At 45.8% G+C, this 15,167-nt stretch overlaps 1 protein-coding gene across 1 annotated transcript in view; it reads left to right on the top strand.

The window, feature by feature from the left end:
* Nucleotides 1-15,167, top strand: part of BEND7 (BEN domain containing 7) — a 76,020-nt gene that overhangs the window by 21,205 nt on the left and 39,648 nt on the right. Inside the window, exons 3-5 of the mRNA XM_049777799.1 lie at nt 965-1,267; nt 5,268-5,390; nt 11,626-11,894. Coding sequence (XP_049633756.1) covers nt 965-1,267; nt 5,268-5,390; nt 11,626-11,894 — 695 coding nt within the window. The remainder of the gene's footprint in view (nt 1-964; nt 1,268-5,267; nt 5,391-11,625; nt 11,895-15,167) is intronic.

Below are 15,167 nucleotides of genomic sequence, written 5' to 3'. Positions count from 1 at the left end.
CGTATCATGGATGAATGTTGTGTCACCCTCTTCAGACTGCAGCTCACTAGCCTGATTAGACAGGGGAACTGGCCATATTTCGGTGCAGATATTACAGATGTGCAGTCCAGGAGAACCATTTCCAGCTGCTCCAGACAGGGGCTTCCTCTCGTGTTATTATTTATAGAAAATATTCTTATCCCACATGATTTTTGGGTTTCCCCTCATTTGTTGAAGCACTTCCTGACTAATGCAGAGATGACTTCAACTGTTTGGTGGGGGAGGAGGGTGCCCCAAGCTCAGCAGTGCTCAGAGCTTACTCCTGGCTTTGTGCTCACTCCTGACTGGGACCTTATGGAGTGTCAGAGATCAAACCCAGATCAGCTATATACCAGGTTCTTCCCATAGTACTATCTCTCCAGCTTCAGATTCTGTTTTTTTTGTGGGTTTTTTTTTTTTTTTGGTTTTTTGGGTCACACCTGGCAGTGCTCAGGGGTTATTCCTGGCTCCAGGCTCAGAAATTGCTCCTGGCAGGCACAGGGGACCATATGGGGCGCCGGGATTCGAACCGATGACCTCCTGCATGAAAGGCAAACGCCTTACCTCCATGCTATCTCTCCGGCCCCCGGGTTTTTTTTTTTTAATTCACTGAAGACAAGAAAATGGATTCAATCCCCGGCACCCCATATAGTCAGTCCCCTGAGCCTTCCAGGAGTAACCCCTGAGCACTGCCAGCTGTGGCCCTAAAATAAAATTTAAAAATATATAGCAATGCACCTGGAAAACGCTTGGTTTCTGCAGTCCACAGCCAGTTTTTCAGGCATTACAGAAGTTTTGAGAACATGCACCTGGGAGCAGTCATCTGTCCTCTTTTCAAAGAAAGGTTTTGTTGAGCTGTGGAATTGTTGCGTTGTTTCTTTTATTTTTCTCCCCCCCCCCCCTTTCTGCTAATTTACAGTGATATCTTTGGCTCTGTTTCCATTAGAAGATGAAAGCATGGAAATTAAAAAGCAAGTTACAGGAATGAGAAGGTTACTGAATGACAGTGCTGGGAGAAGATACCAGCGAGTTGGCAAGGAAGGAGAGAAACTCAAAGAAGAGCCCCAAGATCCGGAGTCCGTCTGGCCGCTGCGTTTGAACAACTCTGTGGAGACCTCACCGACTCTCCACCCGCCCTCCCGGGGGGCCTGGAATGAGCTGCCACCCCACAGCGGGCAGTTCTCAGAGCAATATGGCACCCGTTCTAGAACCTTCCAGACCCAGTCTCACTCCGCTGGAAGCCCCAACGGTATGGCTGTTATCCCACCTGAGGGTGGGAGTAGGGGAGCATTTGATTGAGATCTTTTCAGCCTATTTTCTGGAGCTAGTACATTGCATGGGTTTATAGTTATTCTTAGTCATCAGCCATAGCTGAGTTAACTTAAAAAAGGAAGAAGGAGAGAACATGGAGGAGCCTGAAAATACCAGGGCTTAGAAGCAAGACTGGAGTTTCAAATGATTTCTTAATAAAGAGCTTCATTTTATTAAGCAATTAAAGCTCTCTTGGGTTTATTGTGATAGTACAATGGGGAGGGTATTTGCCTTGCACACAGCTGACCCGAGTTTAATTCCAGCGTCCTATATGGACCCCTGAGCCCACCAGGAGTTTTTCCTGAGTGCAGAGCCAGAAGGAGCCCCTAAGCATTGCTGGGTGTGACCCAAAAAAAAAGTGAAGAAGAAGAAGAAATTAAAGCTATTTTGGATCCACAGTTACAGTATAGCATTTGCATAGTACACTGCTGATCCAGGTTCGATCCCTGGCACCCCATATGGTCCCCCTGAGCTCGCCAGGAGTGATTCCTGAGTGCAGAGTCAGGAGTAACCTCTGAGGATTGCTGGGTATGACACCCCCCTACAAAAAAGAAGTTAAAGCTTTCCTGGGTCTAAAGTATAGTACAGCAGGAATAGCATTTGCTTTGCATGTGGCTGTCCCAGGTTTGATCCCCAGCATCCCATATGGTCCCCTGAGCCTGTCAGGACCAATTCCTGAACACAGAGCCAGATGTAAGCCCTAGGCACCAGTGGGTGTGACCCAAAAAGAAGTTAAAGCTCTCATTCACTAATCACAGATATTCTCACACACAAAAAAAAACTCTAATAAGTACAAGAGCTGCCTTTGGTCATTACAGCAGCTTTCTGGTCACCCTGTGCATAATTAATACATCGCCAGGCTCGTGTCCAGGAAGGAGACCACCAAGGGTAAGCCCAGCTATCTCATAGTTCAGGGTACCAATCACCTTTTTCACTGACTGGCCACCTGATCCATATTTTATGACTTGCTTCATGAGGATTAGAAATGACTTTTCTAAGGGCCGGAGAGATAGCATGGAGATAGGGTGTTTGCCTTGCATGCAGAAGGTTGGTGGTTCGAATCCTGGCATCCCATATGGTCCCCCGAGCCTGCCAGGAGCGATTTCTGAGCATAGAGCCAGGAGGAACCCCTGAGCGCTGCCGGGTGTGACCCAAAAATCAAAAAAAAAAAAATAAATGACTCTTCTAAAGTCAAATTTCCTTCATGTAAATTCTTTTTTTTTTTTTTTTGCTTTGTTTATTTGAGCCACACCTGGTGACGTGCTCAGGAGTCACTCCTGGCTATGCACTCAGAAATCGCCCCTGGCTTGGGGGACCATATGGGACATTGGGGGACCGAACAGCGGTCCATCCTAGGCTAGTGTGGACAAGGCAGACGCCTTACCACTTGCACCACCACTCTGGCCCCTAAATTCTTCATTGTTTTTTGGTTTTTGGTTTTTGGGGCCACACCCTGCGGTGCTCAGGGGTTACTCCTGGCTGTCTGCTCAAAAATAGCTCCTGGCAGGCACGGGGGACCATACGGGATTTGAACCAACCACCTTAGGTCCTGGATTGGCTGCTTGCGAGGCAAACGCCGCTGTGCTGTCTCTCCGGCCCCAAATTCCTCATTGTTATGAAAAAGAAAAAAAAAAAACATGACTTTTTTTCCAAGCTTAAGGAAAAAGTGGGTTTTTTTAAAGTGGATTTTTTTAAGTCACATTAATTTTCTGTACATGATATCGGATGTTCCTTGTTCTAAAAATTAACACTACACATGCAGGTCTACAGTTTTGTTCTACCAAGAGAAAGGAAGAATGTGTTTTCAAGTTCAGGGAGATAGTATAGTGGGGTAAGGGCCCTTGCTTTTTGCACAACTGACCCAGATTTGATCCCCAGCACCCTAAATGATCCCTTGGGCCCATTAGAGTGAACCCTGAGCACAGCTGGGTGGGATTCCCAAAAAAACTTTTCCATTTCCTTGGAAAGTTAAGGATTACTTTCCAATTCATTGCCCTTCAAACCAATGCTCAGTTGTTGGTTTGATTATTTTCTTCTCTTTTATTTCTTATGTGGTAAGGTTTTAGTCCACACCTGGCAATACTCAGGGGCTGTTCATGGCTCTGTACTGTGGGGGGGACTATAGCTGGTACCGAGAATTTGAAGCAGGGTCTTAACCATCACATCTTCATGCCTATGTAACCAGTGCTTCTTCCTATCTGTTTCCTCTCTGGCCCCGAGTTTTGGTTTTTCTAAACACTATCCAGTTCTGAGGCAGAGAGAGGAGGTCATCCGAAGGCACTGCTGCTGGAGTTCTGGGGATCCCAGGACAGATGGACCATCTCTGTCGCCAGTCTCAGACCTGCTGGCTGGCCAGCTGCCAGGGCTGAGGGAGAGGGCTCTTTAAAAACTACTCTAGAGAACGGAAAAGTCAGTTCTCTTTAAAATTAGAGAATGATTTATAACAAGATAAAAAGGGTTGCCTTTGTCCTCTGAAAAACGATAAAAATAGTCCTCAGGATAGTGGCTAGAAATATTCTCTGAGGCACTCCTAATTCTTCTGACAGTGGGGAGAGAAGAGGAGGAATAAAATAACTCCATGGCACATAAGAGTTAGCCAACCCCACAGGCTTGGGGAGGCACCTTGGTACGCCCCAAGATGTGAGCTTTTCAGGTGGGCTCAGAAGGATATTTTTTTTTTAGCTCTGACAAATAGTGCTGACTGTAGGATTCAAGTGAAAAGGCCATGTCGCATGGACATGGCACGGACACTGAGTGCTAGAGAGGATCCGTCGCTGAGCCAAAACCTTAAACTTGACCTTGTGTCCCCCACGAGAGAGACTGTGACAGCAATCTTGGGAGCCACAGGAAGGAGTTATCCGAGTCCCCAGATATCTCTCCAACACAGATCAGAATCAATTCATGAAGGAAGAGATTAAAAGATGAGAAGATGCAGATGAGGGAAGGGTAAGGACAGAGAGGAGGGAAGATACAGGGACTGTATCTAGAGTACCGTATCAGCAAGATCATCTCAGGGCCATAGAGAGAGAGGGCAGTGGGCAGGGTGCTTACTGTGCACACACGGCCAGCCAGGATCCAATCGTCAACACCCCGTAAGATTCCCCGATCCCCTCCAGGAATGATCCGAGAGCACAGAGTCAGGAGTAAGCCCTGAGCACTGCAGGGTATGGCCCCCAAACAAAAACCAAAATCCCTCTTACTGTCAACTTCAGGTACATCATCCCCCTGCTTTTCTGCTCAGGTGCACCCCAAACCTACCACATCTCACAAGGCTGCAACCATCTTGATTGTGGTCACATTTCTCGAACTCGGATTTTTGTAGTTGGACATTCAATCCTGATTCCTGCTTTTGGTACATGTGCAACTGTCATGTTTCTTTTCTATTTATTTTTTTCATAAGCCCATTCCAAGGACCCTTTTTTTATGCCACGATGTGCATTTCATAGAGCAGAAATGAACTGGAGTGACAGGAGAGAACCTGCTGTGACATGCATGTTCCCACAGGCACCTCTTCCTATGACACAGCATGTTCCTCCCAAGATCCAGGCCTGGATACTTAGGTCAAATTGAACCCTGCGTTTAGGTGCTGTAAAAATCACTGGGTGTGGGGCCGCAGAGATAGCATGGAGGTAAGGCATTTGCCTTTCACACAGAAGGTCATTGTTTCGAATCCCGGCATCCCATATGGTCCCCCGAGCCTGTCAGGAGCGATTTCTGAGCCTGGAGCCAAGAGGAACCCCTGAGCACTGCCAGGTGTGACCCAAAAAAAAAACAAAAACAAAAATCACTGGGTGTGTTTTCCTGGGGTATGGAAAATGCCAGGTGGGTTGCAGAATCCTGAATCAAGAACACCCCATTTGTTCTTTTCCCCCTGGCTTTCTGATTTGTTGCTGTTGTTGTTCTTGTTGTGAGTATAACCTTCTTTCTGTCGTGCTTAGGAGAACTTCCAGTGGGGAATTTGTCAGTGGGGTCCAATTGCTGTACTTGCAACTGCCAGTCCACCTTGCAAGCCATTCTCCAGGAGCTCAGGACCATGCGGAAGCTGATACAGATACAAGCAGGTATGTGGATGTGGCATGCAATGAGGCTTCTGTTTTTTTTATAGGAGATTATTTAGCAGTTGAGGGCCAGGCATGTGCACCCCATTAGGGCCCTAGTGTGGGAAGCCACTGAGTTTTCAATGTGGAGGAGCCCTTTTGGCAGCAGGTCAGGAGTGCAGGGCCAAGACCTGAGACACCCCAGAGACTTTTCTGTGGTTCAGTCAATACATGCGCCGGCTGCCCCTGGTCCCTCCTGGGATGAGTTTGTTCTTTGGGATTCCAAGTCTCTGTTTCCCCTCCTGCATGACTCATCTGAACCTCATGTCCCTCCTGTGACTGGAGCACTGGTTTTCAAAACGGCCAGAGGAGCCCACAGAGCTGAGCTTTGCAGAGCAAGTGGCCTTGCACACACTGCCTGACCCCAGTCTAATCATGGGTGTTGCAGCCCTGTTTATTTGCACAAAGAGGAGGAGACACAGACTCTTCTTAGCCTTGGTAGAGACTTGCCCATCATTTCTCCCTTAGTAGGGGACAGCATTGAGGAAGGTTTTTAGCAGTAGTCCTAGTGCTTTATAGTGAACTCTAGTCCAACTTGCATATTCAGCGATGTGGCTTGATATTTAAAAAAAAAAACCTTAATCTTAGACCTGTCCATCTCCCAAGATTACCTGAAAGAGAATTGAGCAAGAGAAGCTCGGAAAAGCACCGCCCTAGGTAGTACCCAAGGGAACGTCCGGCCTCTTTGGCTGGGGCTCCATCATCCCTCTCGCCTCATTCCCTAATGCTAATCTGTGTTCTGAGGATCCCAGAAAGGTTAATATCAAATAAATAAGACTCTCAGGAAAAAGGTCCCTTCATTATGTATGGATTCCCCCCCCCCCCCCCGCCAATCTCTCCGAGGAAGAATTTGTTAGCACTTACGAAAATACGCACCTGAAACTGTAATGATTTATTTTGTTCTATAAGCTCCTTACTACCTAAATGGCAAACTACAAATTACCACCATTTAAATCCTTGACGGAAGCCCTTTTAGAATCTATTAAGTAAATGCCACTTTGTCACCGTGTTTTCCTTTCTGAACCTTGGCAGATTAGGGCCGTCAAGGGTTCCAAAGGTGGAGAACGGATAAACGGAATAAATGATATGCCTTTAATTTTTTTACTCTTAAGAATTTGTGTTGTGGAGGGGGAAGCAGATTTGCTTAAGCTCTGTTGCCTAGAAGACTTAGATTTTAAATTGTCTTTAGAAAGTTTCGCCTTTAGGGAGAGAATGGCAAACCCGGGATGCCAGAGACTAGAGAACTATGTGGTGAGATTCAGGACAAGAAAAGCATTTTTACACGAGGGTGTAAAAAACAAAATTGGGCTTTTTTAAAACTTGATGTTGAAATTGAGAGGTTGGGAGAGGAGTAACCTCTAGGATTGACCATTTTAGTAACTTTTTGTTTGTCCTCTGGGTAGGGAATGGAGATCTAGCCTTGAGTGAAAATTCAGATACAAAGGAAAAATGCCCCCTTCACAGACTGGTATCGCTTAGAACAGGGGTGGCGAACAAGTTCGACACAAAGAGCCAAAATGTTTAAACTGTGAGAGCCAGAGAGCCACACCACGCAGTGACCTGCCAAAACAGACAAACACTCACACGAAAGCATATCACTTTAACAATAATCTATTAAACACATATTGCATTTTGCCGTTTTGAGTGAGGGTCAAAATCCTGCAGTGATGGTCAGGGTGTGCTGCGTCCTCCACACTAAGAACTCACGGCAAGATGTGACCCAACATGTGCCACATGGGTCCCCCGCTCGCTGGCCCATGCAGTTGTTTCTGTGGAATGGGAGACGGGCGGGCGGGACTCCGCGCTCGGAGATCTCTCCTCAGAGGTCCCTCCTCAGAAGCAGCAGAACAAAATCCAAACTTGGCAAAGAGCCACAGTATAAAAAATCATGATAAGAGGCGAAGAGCCCCATTCATTTTGACCGGGAGCCGCGCCACGTGTTCGCCACCCCTGGCTTAGAGCTTTGAAAAAAGTATTATAATAATAATAATAATAATAATAATAATAATAATAATAATAATAATAATAATAATAACTGTTGCCCCACCCTTACTGGGAAACCCCATTCACGTGACCTAAGAAAGGACTCAGTGATCCTGAGTGCCGCCAAAGTGGAGAATCAGTGAATTAAACTAAAACTCTCCAATGCACTGCTAAGGTTCATCTATAATCTTCTTTCCAGTCTGAGGAGGAAAAAGACCATCTTTCAAGTGTCCACAGTCTTTATTTGCAGACTGATGGAAATGATCCACCCTCATGTGCCTTTAAAGAGCTGGCATTTGGCTTCAATTCATGTGCATTTCTTTAAATTAAAAAAAAATGTAGGTATGTGTGATAGGTAGACTGGTGAGCTCTATTGATACACTGAATATTATCGGATAAGAATGTCACAGTTTTCATGTGGGTCAGGAATTCCATGTGAATATTGTTCAATGGTTAATAAACAACTCATCGTGCACTTGTGAAAACTGCAATTACTCGGTGTGCTAAGTATATATTCGGTACTTAGACTTACTTATGCCTTTCATCTTTGAAATTCAAGCTGTGTTACTAGAATTTACTAATTTGCTCACCTTGCAAAGAACTGCATTCCTTTCTCTCTCTCTTTTTCTTTTTTTGGTGGTGGTGGTGGTGGTGGTTTGGTTTGGTTTGGTTTGGGTTTGGGTTAAGCGCCATACTCAGCTTTGTTCAGGGCTTATTCCTAGCTCTGAGCTCTGCCATCACTCCTGCTGGTGCTTAAGGGACTGTCTGCAATGACAAGGATCAAACCCAGTTGACCCTGTGCTGCCCACTGCACTATCTCTGTGGCCCCAAAACTGCATTATATTCTGTAGTGGTTTTATGTAGTTGCGTGGTCGGAACCAGCAGTTCAGTGCTCAATGCAGGGGGATGGTTTTCAACACTGAGTGGGCAGTGCTGTGTGAGGCAACAAGAAGTGACCGCTTTGAGTGACTGGCAGATTTTCCCCATCTGCTTCCATATCAATCCAATTGGATTCTGATGGTCGGACATGTCCACAATACTATCCCTGTCTTCCTCAGGTTAGGAGCTAGGACAGGCGAATCTCACCTTGAGGGACAGTTGACAGTTCCTTGGGGGGCTGACCCCAGAGCATGAAAATCTAACACCTTGATATAAGTTCCACAGTCTCCTGGATAAGAAACTGCCTGTAACTTCCCCATAAAATCCTGCTTGAATATTTCCTCGCTGATCATCCCCCTTTCCCCAGTGGGACACTGGGATCATTCACCTGAGCAGGGAGCTGAATTTTCTCCCAGGGGTTTCTCTGCCTCTGGTTATTTCTGGTCCAGCACAAGGTATGGCTGGCTGAGCTTTGTCCTCAGTGAATCTCCTCTTGGTCGGAGATGTTGCTGAGAGGACCAGGAGTGATAGGACAGCAGAGAGAATAAGTACTTGCCTTGCAAGTGGCCGGTCTGGGTTGGATTCCCAGCATCCCATTTGATCCCCCTAGCACAGGGATCTCGAACTCGCAGCCCATGGGCCATTTGCGTCCCTCCGTATATTTTGTGGCCTGCGGCCGACCTTCAAATACCGCAGTATTCGCAATTATTCGCTTACTGAATAATCTCAATAAAAATCGCATTAAAGGGCCGGGCGGTGGCGCTGGAGGTAAGGTGCCTGCCTTGCCTGCGCTAGCCTAGGATGGACCACGGTTCGATCCCCCGGTCGTCCCATATGGTCCCCCAAGAAGCCAGGAGCAACTTCTGAGCGCATAGCCAGCAGTAACCCCTGAGCGTCACAGGGTGTGGCCCAAAAACCAAAAAAAAAAAAAAAAAATCGCATTAAACATTCACATACCCCAGCAGTTCCGTTTGGGGTATGCAAATATTTAATGCGATTTTTTGTGATTTTTTTCTTATTAATGCGATTTTTATTGCAAATATTTGGTAAGTGAATAATCATGAATACTTTGCACCTAGCGCAGACGTCATTTCCGCTGCACCGGCCCACTGTCCCTTGCATTATCGGAGGCCTAAGGGAGAGAAGTTTATTACAGAATTAGATGTTGTCATACCTTCATCATGACTTCATCAAAGCCTGCAGTGAAGAGAAAGATTGATGATGAGCACAGACAATTTCAGGAAAAGTGGGAGATGCAGTATTTCTTTGTTGAGCATAGGGGCATCCCCACATGTCTCATTTGCTCAGAGAAAGTTGCAGTACACAAGGAATACAACTTGAAACGCCATTATTCAACTAAATATGCTGAGGAATATGTGAAATATCAAGGAAATGAGAGAGCCAAACAGGTTGCAGTCTTAAAGCATGTCTAATGAGGCAACAAGATTTCTTCAAGAAAGCAACCAAAGAGAATGTTGCATCAGTTGAAGCTAGTTACATGGTTAGTGAGAGGATTGCTAAGGCAGGGAAACCATTCACAGAAGGAGAATTTGTTGAAAATTGCATGTTACAGGCTGCAAGTATTATCTGTCCGGAAAAGAAAGGTAAGTTTAGCAAAATCAGCCTTTCTGCCAACACTGTGGCAGAGCACATTTCTGACATGTCAAGTGACATTTATCATCAACTGTGAGAAAGCCAAATGTTTTGATGCATACTCAGTTGCTCTTGATGAGGGCACAGATATAACAGACACTGCACAGCTCACAATTTATGTTCATGGTGTTGATTGCAATTTTGAATTGACAGAGGAGCTGCTCACAATAATTCCAATGCATGGCCAGACCACTGCTAATGAGATATTTTGGCATCTGTGTGATGCCATTGAGAGTGCAGGTTTGCCATGGAAGAGGTTTGTTGGAATAATAACCGATGGAGCGCCATTGATGACAGGGAGGAAAAATGGACTGGTGGCACTTGTTCAAAAAAAACTTGAAGAGGAGGGTGTAGAGAAAGCCATTGCTCTTCACTGCATTATCCATCAGCAGGCCCTTTGCAGTAAATGCTTGCCGTGTGACAATGTGATGTCTGTTGTTGTGAAATGCATCAACCAAATCAGATCCAGGGGCTTAAAGCACAGGAGGTCCTGTGCTTTTTTAGAGGAAATGGAGTCAGAATATGGAGATGTGCTCTATTTCACTGAGGTTTGTTGGCTCAGCAGGGAAAATGTCCTGAAAAGATTTTTTGAGTTGAGAGAAGTGAATGCCTTCATGGAGAATGATGGGAATGCTGTTTTTGAGTTGAGTGATCACAAATGGCTCATGGACTTAGCTTTTCTTGTTGACATCACACATAAGCTGAATGTACTAAACAAGATGTTACAAGGCCAGGGGCAGCTTATCAGTGCTGCCTATGACAACGTGAGAGCATTCTCCACAAAACTTGTGTTATGGAAATCCCAACTCTCTAAGACAAACCTTTGCCATTTCCCAGCATGCAAGGAACTTGTGGATGCAGGCATACCATTCAGTGGTGAGAAATATTTTGATGCTATTTTTAAGCTAGAGAAGGAATTTGATCACAGATTTGCAGACTTCAAAAAGCACAGAGCCACTTTCCAAATTTTTGTGGACCTCTTTTCCTTTGATGTGCAAGATGCCCCTCCTGTGCTTCAAATGGAGCTCATTGACCTGCAATGCAACTCTGATCTCAAAGCCAAGTTCAGGGAGATTAGTGGAAAAGCAGGCATGCATGGGCAATTTTTGAGAGAATTGCCCCCCAGCTTCCCTGAGCTTTCCCGAATATTCAAGCGCACCATGTGCCTTTTTGGGAGCACATATTTGTGTGAAAAGTTATTCTCCATATTGAACTTCAATAAGTCAAAGTACAGGTCTAGACTTAATGATGATCATCTTCAAGCCATACTGAGGGTCTCAACTGCTTCCTCTCTAAAGCCAAATGTGGTTCAGATTTGTGAGAAGCGCTGTCAAGTCTCTGGCAGCAAGGAATAGGCAAAAGATGCCATGTTCAGAAGAACTGTTCATGATCTTCACTCAATGTTCTATTCATGTTCAGAAGAAATAATTAAAACTGTTAATAATGACGTTTGAGGACTTTTTTTTTGTGAAATCCCGTATGCGGCCTTGCCTCACCCCGACTTTGCCTCCTGCGGCCCCCAGGTAAATTGAGTTTGAGACCCCTGCCCTAGCACCATCGGAAGTAATCCCCGAGCACAACCCAAACAACAAAAACAAAGATGGAGCAAAGGGGAGTGAGACAGAGTTATATCTCCCAAAGTCCAACACATGTGCCTCTAACTTTGTTTTGATTTTGTTCACAGCTGGTGCCCAAAACAGACAACAGCCCCCAATTTCCTTTATGTGCTCCCAGAGAACGGCTGTCGCCCGCAAGAGAAATAAAAAGAAAAAGGTCCCGCCAAAGACTGCTGAGCCTCCGGCTGTAAACCCAAAGCCTAGCGTGCTGGAGCCAGAGAAGAAAGCGGATTTTCCCAAACCTGCTGGGCTCCCCGCCATGGCTGCCCAGCCCAGCCCCACAGAGGAGAAGCACCTCCTGGGCTTTGGCATTGTCCTCGAATCTCCTGCCTCCGATGTAAGTTGATATTTTTTTCTGGCTGCTGCTTTAACTTTTCTGGAGCGTCATAGTCTGAACTCACTTTGCCTTTTGCATGCATCTCCCTACTTGCTTCATCCCAGTCCAGAAAAGGAGAGAAACTTGTAGGATACACAAGGGGAAAGAGGAAAAGCAGAGGATTTGCCTTGGAAATCTTTCAGTGGGTCTCTCTCTGTTCTTTGTCTCTGCCAGACGCAGGTTGGCATAAATAACCCTCTCCCTCATTCCTGTAACATCTTTCATTTTGCATGGGCTCTTTTCAATTTCCTCAGCTTAGGGAGCTAAAAGAACATAATTAAATCCTTTATAGAGGGGCATCAATGAGCAGAGCCTTCCAGATAAGGTCACACCTTTCGAGAAACACAAACTAATAATAATAAAAAAAAAAATAAGGAGCATTAGTGGTAATTCTATTTGAAAGAAGCTCTGTTGCTAATTAGGTTGCAGAGTCGTGCCACTTAGTCTGTGTAATGATAGGCTAACACACTGGGAAGGGTTTTATCTATTTTAATATCAGAGCTGGGACGTGGTGCTGGGCCCGGCATGGGGTGGTGACAGGTGAACCTGCCATCGGGCAGGGGCTGAGGGGGCATCTCTGTCTGTGGCCGAAGCAGGTACCCCTCGTCGTGTGCTTCTTTACAACTGTCCCTTGTTTACGTTTTCCAAGTACGTAAGTGCTGCGAGGCCCTGCATGTGGAGAAGTCTTAAAATAAACAAGAAATGAACGGCTCTATTATTATCAGGTTGCATAGGATGAGCCTCCTGTGGAGAACGCCCACAAGCATCTCGATAGGATCGGAGTGTGGCCCTACCTTTTACACTGGAAATAAGAAATAAATTGCTATTTAAAAAAAAAAGAAGTGTTCCCTTTCAAACGGTAGAAAGACAATTTGCCAGCATAGAGCCACATTCAGAGGTTGTTTTAAAAAGTGAGGAAGAGGGAACAAGGCAGCAAATACAGTCATCTTGGGACTTTTTTGACTAGAAAAATCTTTGGAACTTTCAACTAGTCCTTGGCACTAAAGAATTTTTTTTTTTGAGGGGGTCACACCCAGCAGTGCTCAGGGGTTACTCCTGGCTCAATGCTCAGAAATCGCTCCTGGCAGGCTCAGGGGATCACATGGGATGCCGGGATCCAAACCATCATCCTTCTGCATGCAAGGCAAACGCCCTCCCTTCATGCTATCTCTCCAGCCCTAAAGATTTTTTTTTACAGTTGGTTTTCTTTTTCTTTGTTGGTTTTTTGGGCCACACCCAGTGACAATCAGGGATTACTCTTGGCTATGCGCTCAGAAATCACTCCTGGCTCCGGGGACTATATGGAACACCCAGGAATCAAATCCAGGTTCGTCCTGGATCAGCCACGTGCAAGGCAAATGCCCTACTGCTCGCTGTGCTATCACTCCAGCCCAAGGATATTTGAGGGGAGGGTGTCTGTCTTTTTGTCTATGAATGGATGCTACAATTGCTTAGAAGTTCTTTAAGGCTAAAAATGTAGTTTTAAAAAGGTCATTCATTGAGGTTGGAGACATAGTACAGAGGGGAGGGTGTTTGTCTTGCATGTGGCTGACTTAGGTTCGATAGCTGGCATCTCTGTGGTCCCTCCTGAGTACCACCAAGAGTACAGAGACAGGAGTAAGCCCTGAGTATTGCAGAGTGATGCCCCAAAACAAAACAAAATAAAATAAAAGACATTCACAGTGATGTACTGACCTGAATTAGTCTGCTCGTTTGAATCTATCACATGTGATACAGCAATTAAGACCTTAGTTAGGGCCCGGAGAGATAGCACAGCGGCGTTTGCCTTGCAAGCAGCCGATCCAGGACCAAAGGTGGTTGGTTCGAATCCCGGTGTCCCATAGGGTCCCCCGTGCCTGCCAGGAGCTATTTCTGAGCAGACAGCCAGGAGGAACCCCTGAGCACCGCTGGGTGTGGCCCAAAAACCAAAAAAAAGACCTTAGTTAAAAAAACTTATAGATTATCTATAGACAGGTCAATTATTGCTCATTAGAAATAATGCTTAATGTTGGGGCTGGAGTGGTGACGCAGTGGTAGGACATTTGCCTTGCATGTGGCTGACCCAGGACGAACCCGTGGTTCAATCCCCTGGCATCCCATATGGTCCCCCAAACCAGGCGTGATTTCTGAGCACATAGCCAGGAGTAGCCCCTGAGAACCACTGGGTGTGGCCCCCCCCCCAAAAAAAAATAATATTAATAATGATTAATGTCAGATTATTTTCATCACACTATGAATATTTTTCTTGAATTTTCTAAGAATTCATTTTTGGGGCCAGTGAGGTGGCGCTAGAGGTAAGGTGTGTCTGCCTTGCAAGTACTAGCCAAGGAAGGACCTCAGTTCAATCCCCTGGTGTCCCATATGGTCCCCCCAAGCCAGGGGCAATTTCTCAGTGCTTAGCCAGGAGTAACCCCTGAGCATCAAATGGGTGTGGCCCAAAAAACAAACAAAAAAAAAGAATTCATTTTTATTTTTGGTTTTGGGGCCACACCCAGCAGCACTCAGGGGTTACTCCTGGCTCTAAGTTCAGAATTTGCTTCTGGCAAGCTTGGGGGACCATATGGGATGCCAGGATTCAAATCACCGTCCTTTTGCGTGCAAGGCAAATGCCCTACCTCCTTGCTATCTCTCCGGCTCCTAAGAATTCATTTTTGATAAGCATGGAAGTATCAGGAACAATTAGTTGATTGTATAGATCATCTCCCAATTGGCTAATCTAATGCTAATAACAACTTTATCCTTTAAAAAAATCTATTAACGAGGACCAGGAGGACAGTCCAGGGTAGGAAGCTTGCCACGAAGCATGGGAACTATAGTTAGGGCAAAAAAGGGACAATAAGGGCCCAGAGAGATAGCACAGTGGCGTTTGCCTTGCAAGCAGCCGATCCAGGACCAAAGGTGGTTGGTTCGAATCCCGGTGTCCCATATGGTCCCCCGTGCCTGCCAGGAGCTATTTCTGAGCAGACAGCCAGGAGTAACCCCTGAGCACTGCTGGGTGTGGCCCAAAAACCAAAAAAAAAAAAAGGGACAATAATAATAATGAGAGTTGGAAATGATCGCTCTGGACAGGAACTGGGTGCTGAAAGGAGATATAGTAATAGGCATGCTACCCCTTCATAACTATATTGCAAACCACAGTGTCTAAAGGAAAAGAGAGAGAGAGAAGAGAAATGTGTCATAGAGGCAGGCAAGAGGGAGAGCAGTGGGAGAATGGAAGGAAGACTGAGGACATGG

Source organism: Suncus etruscus, chromosome 7, assembly GCF_024139225.1.
Source record: "Suncus etruscus isolate mSunEtr1 chromosome 7, mSunEtr1.pri.cur, whole genome shotgun sequence".
Taxonomy (NCBI): domain Eukaryota; kingdom Metazoa; phylum Chordata; class Mammalia; order Eulipotyphla; family Soricidae; genus Suncus; species Suncus etruscus.
Note: the sequence above shows the minus strand (reverse complement) of the source record. Positions and strands in the feature narration are given on the sequence as shown.